Source organism: Rutidosis leptorrhynchoides, chromosome 3 (genome assembly GCF_046630445.1).
Source record: "Rutidosis leptorrhynchoides isolate AG116_Rl617_1_P2 chromosome 3, CSIRO_AGI_Rlap_v1, whole genome shotgun sequence".
NCBI lineage: Eukaryota > Viridiplantae > Streptophyta > Magnoliopsida > Asterales > Asteraceae > Rutidosis > Rutidosis leptorrhynchoides.
In genome coordinates this window covers 348,933,430-348,947,150 of record NC_092335.1, presented here as the reverse complement: position 1 = coordinate 348,947,150, position 13,721 = coordinate 348,933,430, and the positions used below count along the sequence as shown (strand labels likewise).

Sequence of the window (13,721 nt, the reverse complement as noted above, 5' to 3'; positions counted from 1 at the left end):
ATAGTCTCATTTTTTATGTATATAACTCATTGTTAAAATACCTAATGAGATACATACTTATAATAAAATCATGTTAACTATATATATATATAACCATATATATGTCATCGTATAGTTTTTACAAGTTTTAACGTTCGTGAGTCACCAGTCAACTTGGGTGGTCAATTGTCTATATGAAACCTATTTCAATTAATCAAGTCTTAACAAGTTTGATTGCTTAACATGTTGGAAACACTTAATCATGTAAATATCAATTTCATTTAATATATATAAACATGGAAAAGTTCGGGTCACTACACTTGCCAAGTTGACATGCATTGCAAAGCACGGGAGATTTTGTATTATTATAAGAAATTGAACTACTAGAAATAAGGCGACGAAAAACATCAATGCTTGGACGTCCTAGACGTTGATGCCAGATGCTGGGAGTGGTGATGAGTGCATGATGAGCAGGAGTGGATGTCAGGTATGTGAGCGGGTAGAGATCTCTGGTGCTATCACATCGGAGAAGCAGGCGGTTGGTCCAGTAATTCTTCACAGAAAAACCAAACTCGTCAAATGAAACAGAAACTTTATTATCATGTGCAAATTGGCGAACAGAAATAAGATTTTTAACTATATTTGGCGTAACAAGAACATTGGACAAGTGAAGGGGACGATGAATATTAGGCAAAACGCTATGGCCAGTATTGATGACAGGAATTGGATTCCCGTCACCAACAGAAAAATAAGGATAAATGCAATGATTAAAAATGGAACTCAAAGTATTAATGCTAGAAGTAAGATGGGTTGAAGCACCAGTATCAATCGTCCAACCTGAGTTGCCATGATCCTGAAGAGTGTTGGCAGTGAAGGCTTGTGGTAACAAATCTCTTGAGTGGGTTATTGTTGTGCTACGTATGAGCTATAAACAGATGGAGGTCCAGGGTGATAAATGCCATGCGAATTAACAGGTTGTGGAGGGAGCCCAAGATAAAGCCCACTGATCTACTGTTGCTGTCCACCAAAGTTGGGTTGTGGCGAGTATTGAGGCCCAGTCTGAGGATGAGGCTGTGATAAATATTGAGGCCCACTGACTTAATTCGCTTGAGGCCCAACAGAAGCAAAACCAGACGGGCTTATTAATTGGGAGGGTGGAGTCCTCGGCCCAAACGTTGAAGAGGCAGCAGAATTAGGCCTCGAAAGTTGCTGTTGGACTATGAGTTGTTGTTGGGCTGCAATAATCCCTAATAGCTGAGCCTAGTTGTTCCCATTGGTTCGACTTTGGCCACTGTTGGCAACATTATGCCCAATATTGTTACGATTCAATTGATGCAGGTACCGACATTTTTCACCAAACCGGCAATGACCTCGATTGAAGTTCCGACATGGTTGAGTGGCGGTATTTTGTGGTCGATAAGTACTTGTATTTCCAGTATTTGTTTGAGCAAGGAGAACAGTGGGTGCAGAGGGGGTACCTATCGATTCTTTGTTGATACGTTTTATACGGTTGAGTTGCATCTCTTCTAAGGTGATCATGGAACGAACGGTATTAAGGTCGGGAAATGGATAGATGTGGATAATGATATGTGTGGCGTGTGGAAATCGGTCATTGAGCCCGTTGATGGCATAAGTTACAAGCTCATCTTCTTCCATTTTTGAGCCAAGATTTTGAAGCATGGCTGCTATTGAATCAGTCTTGCGAAAATAAGCTTCTGCTGTTTGATCTGTAATTGATAAAGACCGAAGTTCTGCTGTTAGTTCTACGGTCTTGGAACGTTTATTATCTTGGAAAATTTTCTTTAGAAAGTCCCATGCTTCACAGGACGTTTTTGGTTGGGTGTTAAGTAGACGTTTGAGGAGCGATTCAGAGATCGTTAGAAAAATCCACCCCATTACGACAGCGTCGGAATTTTTCCATTCCTCTGTTGGCGGATCAGAAGTAGTCGACTCAGCAAGAAAGGTGTGCACGTTAAACGCAGCACAATGCGTGCTAAAAAGAGTGCTCCAATGTGTGTAATTGAGTTTAGCAAGATCGAGTTTGATGGGAATAAGATGAGTAACCGAAGTTACGGTATAGATCTTATCATATATACCAGGTGTAGACATTATGAATATAGATGGTAATGGGTAGCCGCAGATGAAGAAGAAAGGCGATTAGGGTTAAGTTTGAAAGAGGCAGTCTGATACCATGTTAGAAACAGAAATACGCTATATTGATGGAAAGGATATATTTGTTATTATTTTGAATGAATGAAACATAATACATCGGATCACATATATAGAGTCTAGATAAATGACCTAGCACATCTAAGAGTGATGGACAAGTAATGCTAAATACGGCCCATTGGGCTTACAAATAATGTCTCGTCTAATGATAAAGACGCAATATCTACTTCAAAATTGATGATCAAGATCACTTGCAGAGTTGTTGTGAGCCAATTTTCAGACCTCCTCATGTGGAAAATGATTTATAATATCAATTGGAAAATAATTTTTCATCATACTAATTTAACTTAACAATTCTCCTAATAGGTTAAGATTGTGACTTTTGTCATTAACTTATTCAGTTATTCTCCATTCTAATCATGATTTTTAATCTTTCCATTTTTCAAAATGCATTTGGGTACGATTATTGTTAGAATAATAAATTGGAGGGTTGAAATATTACTATTCCTATTAGGTTCAGGTTTTCACCTGAACGTGTGTTACATGTATGAGGATCGTTGAAATAAATGATCCACTATGTAAAATTGTTGTTAAAGAAAAATAGGTATATTTCTATTACTACTCTTTTTAACTTCTAAGTTATTGAAATTGAAATAGAAGTAGGTTTATTTTTAGAATGCAGAACTATTCATGCAGGATTCTAAAGCGACTGGTTATCATTGGTTTCTATGCAGAACATTCGTCATCTATTGTTAGACTGTAACAACAAACAAGAGGCAAAAAAGGCAAATTACCATTTAAGGTAAGTTGACCTTTGGGATCAGAAAGGTACTTTCATCATTTCCCATTTGAGAACAAAGTCACAATATCACAACTAGCAGCCAATTCAACGGATCAAAATCTGCCATACCAGCACAATTTTCCAAATTTGTAATAAGGGGGTCCCAATAGTGAATTGTAACCATTCCTTAATTAGAAGTAGCTGTTAGAGAGTTTAATGTATAAGAACACTCAACTCTTTCTTAGATTTTAATTCAATTGTATCAAACATTTATTCATATTCAATACAAGATTAAAATCTTTACTTTTAACATTGAAAACATGGAATCAGAGCTAATGGCTTGATCCTAGAATCAAATCAACCATTTTATAGCTTCAATCATTTACCAGAAATTAAGCTTCCATGTCAAGAAAAGACGGTAGCTCAATTCATCAAATCAGCACACAAAATATGAAATCTGAATATTTGGGGCTGATTAAAGATAGTTACCTTAACGCTCTCTGTAAACCACCACCGGTCACCATTAGAAAGGCAAAGACAGCGGCGGACGGAGACAATGAAAGAGCTAAGGTGGCGACGGCGGCGGCCACCATGAGGTTACCGGCGACGGCGTCTTAAAACTCTCTTACAATCCGACAAAAGGTACTTTAAACTTTAAATCCTTGCTTCAATCGCATATAAGGGTAAGGGTAAAACACTTGAACCGTAATTTTTCAAATATATTTCATAAACCGAAGAAAAAAGGGAAGTCAAATGACTGTAATCCCAATTATTCGGTCCAATCATGCTCTCAATTGAATAAAAAGAACGAACATACCATGAAAACACCGTCAAACGTTAATTACCATCGATCTGAAAAGGGGAAGAACCCTAATAGATTTTATTGTCTTCGTACAATCGAAGAAGAAGAAGGATTAAATCCTTTTTCTCGATTAAAATCACCAGAAAGTGATAAAAGGGAGAGAAGGTTGAGAAACCCTAATTTTATTAGGGATACAGTAATGGCTAATCCCACGTTCGTGAAAAAAGAAAGAGAGGGTGAGATTAAATGGGGTACTGAACCCGAAATCTATAACCAGTCAAGAATTGGGCTTAGTAATTTGACCCAACCGAAAAGAGAGGGTGGGTTCAATGGGAATGTCCAGGCCACCTATAATCAGATGAAGAGTGGGTTTAACAATTTGGCCCAACAGAAAAGAGAGGGTGGGCTTAATGGGAATGTTCAGGCCCTGACCCAAAATTATGATAAAATTAAATCAGCCCAAAATTTTTTTGAAAAACAGTTAACAAATAATTCTGTTATCGGAAAAGCTAATACCATTTCGAATAACGTAAAAAACAACGAGTGGATTTTTGATTATGGTGCTACTCACACCATGAGTTTTGAAAAATCCGACTTTTATTCAGAATCGAAACCTCAGATAAATAAGATTCAAACCGCTAACGGGGGTATTGTACAAGTAAAAGGGGGTGGAAATATTGAAATTACTCCGATTATGAAATTAACTAATTGTTTATACATTCCAACTGTGATGCCCCGTACAAAATCAACGTGTACGAATCATCAACAACAGGATCATTACACGGTTACATTACTATATGCTGTTTTAAAACAAGTTTGCATTCATGACAAGATAACATTTTACAAAAGGTAGCGTGATTCTACGAATAGAAGGCAATAACATAAGGATGAGACTTAAAGGTCATTACAAATTCATTGTTCAAAAGTAACATAGTTTGTGAATGCAAGGTAAAAGTTTCATGCAGAGACATCTCTAATTAAAGCAGCGGGAGTCTACACGGCAAGTCTAACAGCAAGACTAATACAGCGGAAGCATCAAACGTCTAAGCACCTGAGAAATAACATGCTTAAAAAGTCAACACGAATGTTGAAGAGCTATAGTTTAATTGTAACAGTAATGTAATGTAGGCCATGAGATTTCGTATTCAAAACAGTACGAAAAGTATGTGCTTAACTATGGGCACTTGGTAACTAACTTAACGTAAATATCACCCCCTAATAGTACACTTGGCGAGTGCGTATGTTCTCGAAGTATTAAACACCCATTAAATGCTAGCGCGACTAGCCCGAGTGGGGATGTCAAACCCTATGGATCCATATCTAAGATTCGCGTTCACAGGTTCAAAAACCAATGACTAAACGTTACCGAGCTAAGGGGAAAGTTTATGCCGTTACATCACCCACACATATATAAAGTTTAAGTACTCGTGCCTAGTAAGTAAAATATAAAAAGCGCATGTATTCTCAGTCCCAAAAATAGTTAAAGTAAAAAGGGAGCTATAACTCACAGTGAAAATGTGGTAAAAGTCGATACAAGGTAAGTAAGCAAGTAAGTCGGTCCGAAAGGTCCTCAACCTAAGTCAAAAGTTACTAATTCAGTAAGTTTTCCCAAAAGGGTTTAAAAGTACGTAAGTTAAATCATAAGTGTCATCATCATCAACTTCATACGTAAAAAGTAAAGTAAGATTTAAATCAAGAATAGAGATAGAAACAAAGGCTGACTTCGTTCAGCTGCTACGACCTCTATACAAACTGAAATGACATGAGACTAGTGGCCAAAGCTCCGTATATGAGTCCTCTAACCTCTGCCCAATTTCCGGAACCTAACTCATCTTTGTTTGACCGTGGTGATGGTTTAAGTACGAGTAGGTCAGAAATTTCAGCACAACATTACAAGGGCGTAGTGACTTTCGGAAGGCTATAAATCCTAAACCGTATATCGGATTAAGACGAAGCCTAAATGAAAAACCATCTAATCGAACCGAACTAACTGAAAATAAACTTTTCGAGTAGCCCTGATGAGAGATCAGATCTAGAAAACAGTAAATAATGCTCCGGTAGTGTTCTTGGTGCTTGATGCTCATCACGGTTCTCATCCTTGATGCTTATAGCTTCAAGTGTACAACTCGTTGATGTGTTTGCATCACTATGACCAAGGTTATACCATCAACACAAAATGATCAAGACTAAGAATCAAAACACAACTCACGTGAGAGTTTGAGCAAGGTGATGAACCAAAGTTGCATCACTTTTCTTAGTTTCAACACAATTACAAGTCTTATTAAGCTATAAACTTTGAATTAAACTAAATAAGCAAGACCCTAAGCTAGAGAGCTTAGATCTTAACTAGTAATTAAAGATCTTAGACTAAAAAATCTAGATCCCATGTTCTTAGTGAAACCCTAAGTCAAAACACTTAGACTTTCCACTTTACACAACCATAAACTATGAAACTTAGATTTTGTAAAGTAAAGTGGGCATAAATAAATAAATTCTTGTTTTAACAAGTTAGATGACCATAAGTTATATATCTTAGATCAATCTTACATGTGTGAAAGTTATAAACTAGTAAGCCTAAACTTTCTTGTTCTTGAACCTTCAAAGTTAGACTTTGGTTACAAGATTTATGAGATCAAAGTTAACAAGTAATCTTTGACCAAGTAACTCAAACAAATCAAATTCCATAACAATAATAATAGATTTAAAGTTAAAAGTAAACAAGTTCAAGTAAGGATCCTTTATGTAAAAAGATATCAAGTCATAAACTTGATATCAAGTCATACACAAGCATACACGATAATTGTCTCATTACCTCATGGACTTAATTATTAATTTCATGGGCTAATTAACCCATTAAGTAGTCCACTAAGTTGAGTAGGTTGGGCCATGGAAGTCCAATAAGATGTTAAGTCCAATAAGGTAACTAGTAAGCCCAAGTAAACACCTAAGCATAATTAAGGCACCATAAAACTAAGTAATTGTCATTAATAAGCAACAATTATGTTTATGTAGCCATAATATCCCAATCATGGCAAAAGTTTATCGTGTACCAAGTTCGTAGCTCGTTTTAATCAATAAGTGACACTAATGGTCGTAAATGAAATCAAGGATCACGTTAAGTAACCTAGTACTTAAAAACACGTTGTAAGGCATCAACGAAAGTAATTAACAAAATTAATGATCCCAGTAGTTAATCTAACTTAGTACGCACAAATACGCAGTTTTGTAAAAGTAACAAGTAATAATATAAGTCGAAGAAGTCGGTTGTTACATTACCCACCTGTTAATGAAAATTTTGTCACGAAATTTAAGTTGAGGTAGGTGGTGGATTCGAAAATAGGTGAGGATACTTCTGCATCATTTGATCCTCTCGTTCCCAAATAAACTCGGGTCTTCGTTTTGCATTCCATCGGACTCGAACGATAGGAATCTTGTTGCGTTTCAAGGTTTTGACCTCACAGTCCATAATTTCGACGGGTTCTTCCACGAAGTGGAGTTTGTCATCAATCGAAAGCTCTTCTAGTGGTATGACAAGTTTTGGCTCAGCAAGACACTTCTTCATATTCGACACGTGAAAAGTAGGATGAACGGAGCTCAATTGTGTTGGAAGATCCAAACGGTAAGCAACGGGTCCAATACGCTCCAAGATTTCAAAAGGACCAATATATCGCTGATTTAACTTCCCACGCTTTCCGAAACGAATTACACCTTTCCAAGGTGCGACTTTCAACATAACACGGTCACCCACATTGAATTCGAAGTCTTTTCGTTTAAGGTCGGCATAACTCTTTTGACGATCACGGGCCGTCTTGAGCCTCGCTTGAATTTGAACAATTTTCTCGGTTGTTTCATGAACGAGTGCGGGTCCGGTGATTTGCTTCTCGCCTACTTTGGCCCAACAAATAGGAGAATGGCACTTGCGGCCATACAATGCTTCAAAAGGTGCGACATTAATGCTCGAATGGTAGTTGTTGTTGTAAGAAAATCCGGCTAGCGGTAAGTGCTTCTCCCAAGCTTTGCCAAAATCAATAACACACACACGCAACATGTCCTCCAAAGTTTGAATCGTGCGTTCGCTTTGTCCGTCGGTCTGCGGGTGATATGTTGTACTCATGTCGAGACGTGTTCCCAAGGCTTCTTGAAAAGAATGCCAAAATCTAGAAGCGAAACGGGTATCTCGGTCTGAAATAATCGATAAGGGCACACCATGACGAGATACAATTTTCTTTATGTATAGTTGCACGAGTTTGTCCATCGTATCTGTTTCCTTCATGGCTAAGAAGTGTGCAGATTTGGTAAGACGGTCAATGATAACGCAGATGGTATCATATCCGCCCACCGTCTTTTGTAGTATCGTAATGAAGTCCATTGTTATCCTCTCCCACTTCCATTACGGGATTTTTGGTTGTTGAAGTAAGCCAGATGGCCTTTGATGTTCGTCCTTAACCTTCGAACAAGTCAAACACTTCCCAACGTAAGTAGCGACATCCTTCTTAAGATTAGGCCACCAATACTGTTCCTTGAGATCGTGGTACATCTTACCGGCTCCTGGATGTATCGAATATCTTGACTTGTGGGCTTCATCTAGAATAAGGCTTCGTAAATCCCCATAACTAGGCACCCAAATCCTTTCGGTGAAATATCGGAGTCCAGTCTCCTTGACTTCGAATCGAGAGACAAGAATGTTCAAGTGCTCATGAGAAATATTCTCCTCCTTGAGAGCCTCATCTTGAGCTACGCGGATCTGGTTATTGAGATTTGAATGAATGGTGATGTTCAAGGCTCGGACATGAAGAGGTACCATTCTCTCCTTTTGTCTTAAGGCATTGGCTACAACATTCGCTTTGCCAGGATGGTAACGGAGCTCACAATCATAATCGTTCAATGTCTCGATCCATCGACGCTGTCTCATATTCAGTTGCTTCTGATCAAAGATGTGTTGGAGGCTTTTGTGGTCGGTGAAGATAGTACTCTTTGTTCCATAAAGATAATGTCTCCACAGTTTGAGTACGAAAACAACAGCTCCAAGTTCAAGATCGTGCGTTGTGTAATTTCGCTCGTGAATCTTCAGTTGTCGAGAGGCATAAGCAATAACCTTTGTTTGTTGAATCAACACGCAACCAAAACCATGTTTCAAGGCGTCGCAATACATGACGAAGTCTTCACTGCCTTCGGGAAGGGATAATATAGGTGTGGTGGTTAATTTCTGCTTCAGAGTTTGGAATGCCGACTCTTGTTCGGTTGCTCAAACGAACTTCTTTCCCTTATGAGTCAATGCGGTTAATGGTCGTGCAATCAGAGAGAAACCTTCGATGAATCTTCGGTAATAACCGGCGAGACCTAAAAGTTGGCGGATATGAGTCGGAGTAGTGGGGGTTTCCCATTTGCTGATAGCTTCGATCTTTGCGGGATCGACTTTGATACCCTGATCGCTCACGATATGACCAAGAAATTGGACTTCCTTCAACCAAAATTCACACTTGGAGAACTTGGCATAAAGTTGCTCATGTCTCAAGAGTTCTAACACTAGTCGAAGATGTTGCTCATGTTCTGCTTCACTTCTGGAATAGATAAGGATATCATTTATGAAGACGATAACGAATTTTTCCAGGTACGGCTTGCATACTCGATTCATGAGATCCATAAACACGGAAGGTGTGTTGGTTAAACTGAATGGCATCACAAGAAACTCATAATGACCATAACGAGCTCGGAATGTGATGTTTTAGCAGAGTAGTATATAAAATAGCTTATATTTTTGCAGGAAATACTATTAAATACGATACAATTTTACACAAGATATTTATTTATTTATTGAATGGATATACTTAAACCTTGCTACAACACTTATAGGCAGTGTACCTAATCGTACAGTAGTGTAGTTTTTAGTAAGTCCGGTTCGTTCCACAGGGAAATCTTTAAACAAAGCTTAACGCTATATTAGTTTACTTTTATAAAAATACAAATATATATATGAGTAATATTATTATTATAAAAGGGGGGTTTTTACCGTTTAATGACCGGTTTGTCGATTTTAAAACTTTAGTCACAGTTAAAACCAAATGTAAAATATTAAAAATAAATACAAGACTTAAATTAAAGCGTAAAGTAAATAACGATAATGAAATTACGAATAATAAAAGTGCGATAAAATAAACTTGCGATAATTAAAAAGTACGATAATTAAAAGTGCAATTAAATATAATAACAATAAATAAAAGTGCTATAATTAGAAGTGCAATTAAATATAAAATAAAGGAAATTAAATATGAAATAAAAGAATTATGCTTATTTAAACTTCCGTAATCATGATGTTTGACGTGTTGATTTTAGTTTTATGCCCATGGGTTAATTGTCCTTTGTCCTGGATTATTTAATATGTCCATACGGATTTTGTCCATAATAGTCCATCAGTCATAAATATAAAAAGCGAAAGCCTTCGTCAAATTATTCTTATTCCCGAAGTAAAATATTCCAACTAATTGGGGATTCGAATTGTAACAAGGTTTTAATACTTTGTTTAATGAATACACCAGGTTATCGACTGCGTGTAAACCAAGGTTTTACTACTTTGTTAACAATTACACCAATTACCCTTGAATGTAATTCACCCCTATTTCAACAAGTCTATTAACTATTAATCCAGTTCCGTATCCGGTAAAATGAATAATTATTGGTATTTATAGATATCCCGCCCACCGTACCCAGTCAAGCGTATGTGGTTATATATAAATACGTCGAATTATAAGTTTGTAAATTAAATTAACAAGGTATTGTTTAGTTAATATAAAACCCATTAATAGCCCATAGTCTAATTTCCACAAGTGTCGTTCTTTTGTCCAAACCTCAATTATGGTACAAAGCCCAATTACCCAATTTTAGTAATTAGCCCAACATCATGATTACTTCGGATTAAATAAGCATAATAATAACTTAGCTACGAGACATTAATATAAAAAGGTTGAACATAACTTACAATGATTAAAAATAGCGTAGCGTTACACGGACAGAATTTCGACTTACACCCTTACAATATTCGCTAACATACCCTTATTATTAGGATTAAAATTAAAATTAAAATATAAATATATATATTTACGTATATATTGAGAGAGATAGATTAAGAGTGTGAAAAATGATCAGAATTCGGTTGGCTTTATAGGGACTTTCAGAATTTGGGCCTCCGCGACTCGCGGCCCTTTTGGCCATCAAACTCCGCGAGTCGCGGAGTTTGCTTTTACAACTCACACAAGTTTGGCTCTTTGTTTACCGACGGTTTTATAAATAAATATAATATATTAAATAATTATAAGAATTATTTAAATATTATATTATATTTATGTGCATAGTGACTTATAATTTTTAGTCCGTTGCGTCGAGCGTTGAGAGTTGACTCTGGTCCCGGTTCCGGATTTTCGAACGTCTTTGCGTACAATTTAATATCTTGTACTTTGCGTTTTGAATCTTGTACTCTTGTAATTTAGAGACGTTTCTTATCAATAATTGGAACCTCTTTGATTGTCTTTTGTAAATTACCGTCCGGTTGTAAAGGAAAGCGTTGAACAAGCAACTGTTAAGGCAATGTCCCCTGACATGCTTTTAATTATGGTATATAACGTGTCGGATGCAATTACTATCCTTGGTAGGAGCAATAGTAAAGCTCATCCTTATAATTTTTCGGTCTGGCACAAGGTCCTGTCTTTGACCATGCTATGCAACCACCGTTCTTACAGTTGACACCCGATTTAGTTCAGGTGACCTAATGAATTCCAGGTGAATTCCTAGGATTTTACGTTCAATGGTAATGAACGCATTGAAAAATAGGGTTTTCAGAAAACAAATCGGTTTGTAATTTTGATCAAAGTATTTTCTCGTTCAAGCTCGAGTTTAGATATCATTGAATTCCATGAGTTTGTAATTCTCAATCTTTAAGGTCAATCTCAAGGATTGAGTAATATCAGGCTTAAAAGCTGATTTTTGATCTTTTAAGGAGATTATCCTTTCTGGGGATCTGATTCATTAGTCTTATCCAGCTAATTTGCATGGTGCCCCCCCATTGTACGAGATAAATCCTTCTCATGGTTAGGATAAATCTGACCACTTGGCGACCCTGTTCAATGCTGAGGTCCGTGGATTTCCTGCTGATTTTAGTGATGACTTTTCTAGATTTTTCGTCAACCTACAGCTGGTCTGGACGACAACTTCATGACCTAAATCAAGAAGCGCGTTTCTTTTTCGGAAGACTTTACTTCCTTTTAATGATGGAATTGATTCATCGTGTAGATCCATCTCTTCTTTTCTTTCATCGGGTAAAACAGTTTAGTTTAGTCCAAAGCAAAAGTATTTTCAGTTATTTGTTACAGATATATGTGACATATGTTTAAGATAACTTGGTAAATTTTCCCACACTTGGCTTTTATTTTCCTTTTTATTGTCCTTTATTCCATTTTAAATGAATTTTAACATTTTGGTTTGTTTCTCAATTTATGTCCTTTCCGAGGTTACAATAATTTCGGTGTTAAAACCTAGTTTTATCGTTCATAAATATGTATAAACATGATTTTGAGTTCATTTAATTGAAAATTTTGAAAAATTTTACTAGAATTGGGTAGTCAGTATATAAGACTAGGGCTGTTCTTTATTATCAGAGAGCACTAGATTCTAATACAACTACTACTTTACTAGTATTTCTAATGGTAACCAAGTGTATAAAGTAAAAATTTTAAAATCCGAAAGAATTTAACCCCTTCCCACACTTAAGATCTTGCAATGTCCTCATTTGCAAGAAATCAGTAACAATTTAAATTATTGAGGGTGATTTGTGTGAAAATGATTAAATTTTACCAAAGTTTCCAAATATATTGGCGTTTGTTTGCTGAATGATAAATGGTGCACATCATTTGTTCATTCCGTCTTGTTGTTATTTCACATATATTTTGCATCTTGTCGTCAAAATTAGTTGCTTTTGCTGAACTTAATGCCAGTCTTTGAAAATGCGTTGTTTTACCCTGTTGTGTACATAAGATAAACTGCAAACATATATACATATTTTTGAAGTTTGGTATATTACCCCACATTCAAAAATTATTAAAATCTAAGAATAAAAGTTAGAAAATTATAAAAACTATTACAATATTAACATAAGTATTAAACGTATCAACATTACAAATTACAAGCTAAATAAAACTAAGTAGACTAGGGATGATACTGGTACCAATAGGGGTTCCAAGCATAACCATAGGTGCTATAGAATGCATCGGCAGGGTTATACGTAGGATACGGTGGTTGCATCTCTATAGACCAGGGAGGGAATATGGGTTTCGGAGTAGGAATATAGTTTCTACCTATATGTTGGCAATAAGCTATGATTTGGTTTTGATGAACTTGCCAATCTTCAAATGCTCTCTGTCTAGCATTTTCGTACTCCTGTGCAGCTATAAACCTTTGCATTTCTTGCATCTCATTTCCCCCTCCTACATTACCTTGCTGTTGGTTTCTCTCAACCTGTGGATGTCTACCATGGTATTGTACTGCGGCGTTATTTCGCCTCTTCAAAACTTTCGCACCATGGTATACATTTAAACCTATAGTATCGTGGGGTTCTGGTTCTTCGACTAATAATCCCCCCCGACTTATATCCACACCGAGATATTCAGCAATCAAAGTAATAAAAATACCACCTTCTATTATGCTATGCGGTCTCATCCCCCTAACCATAGCTGATAAATAATAACTCACACAATAAGGTATACTTATAGCGCTTTGTGGGTCTCGAATACACATATGGTAAAATAAATCCTGTTCATTTACCTTTTCCTTGTTCTTACCTCTTTGTGTAATCGAATTAGCTAAAAACCTATGAATTACTCTTAATTCAGCTCTATCTATATCCAAATAAGAGTAATTTCCCCCTTTGAATCGGTGATGGCTTGTCATTTGACTCCATACACCGTGTGTATCAAAATTTTCATCTATCTTTCTACCATTTAG

The 13,721-nt window shown here is 36.5% G+C and overlaps 1 protein-coding gene across 1 annotated transcript; it reads right to left on the bottom strand.

Annotated features, from left to right (window-relative positions):
* Window positions 1-1,239: 1,239 nt before the first annotated feature.
* LOC139901189 (uncharacterized) lies at window positions 1,240-2,088 on the bottom strand. The gene has a single exon (XM_071883922.1). The coding sequence runs from the start codon at window positions 2,086-2,088 to the stop codon at window positions 1,240-1,242; it is 849 nt and encodes a 282-aa protein (XP_071740023.1).
* Window positions 2,089-13,721: the final 11,633 nt, after the last annotated feature.

Bases quoted from the DNA above. Each gene is read 5' to 3' on its own strand.
- LOC139901189 (XM_071883922.1), bottom strand. From the start codon at position 2,088: ATGTCTACACCTGGTATATATGATAAGATCTATACCGTAACTTCGGTT.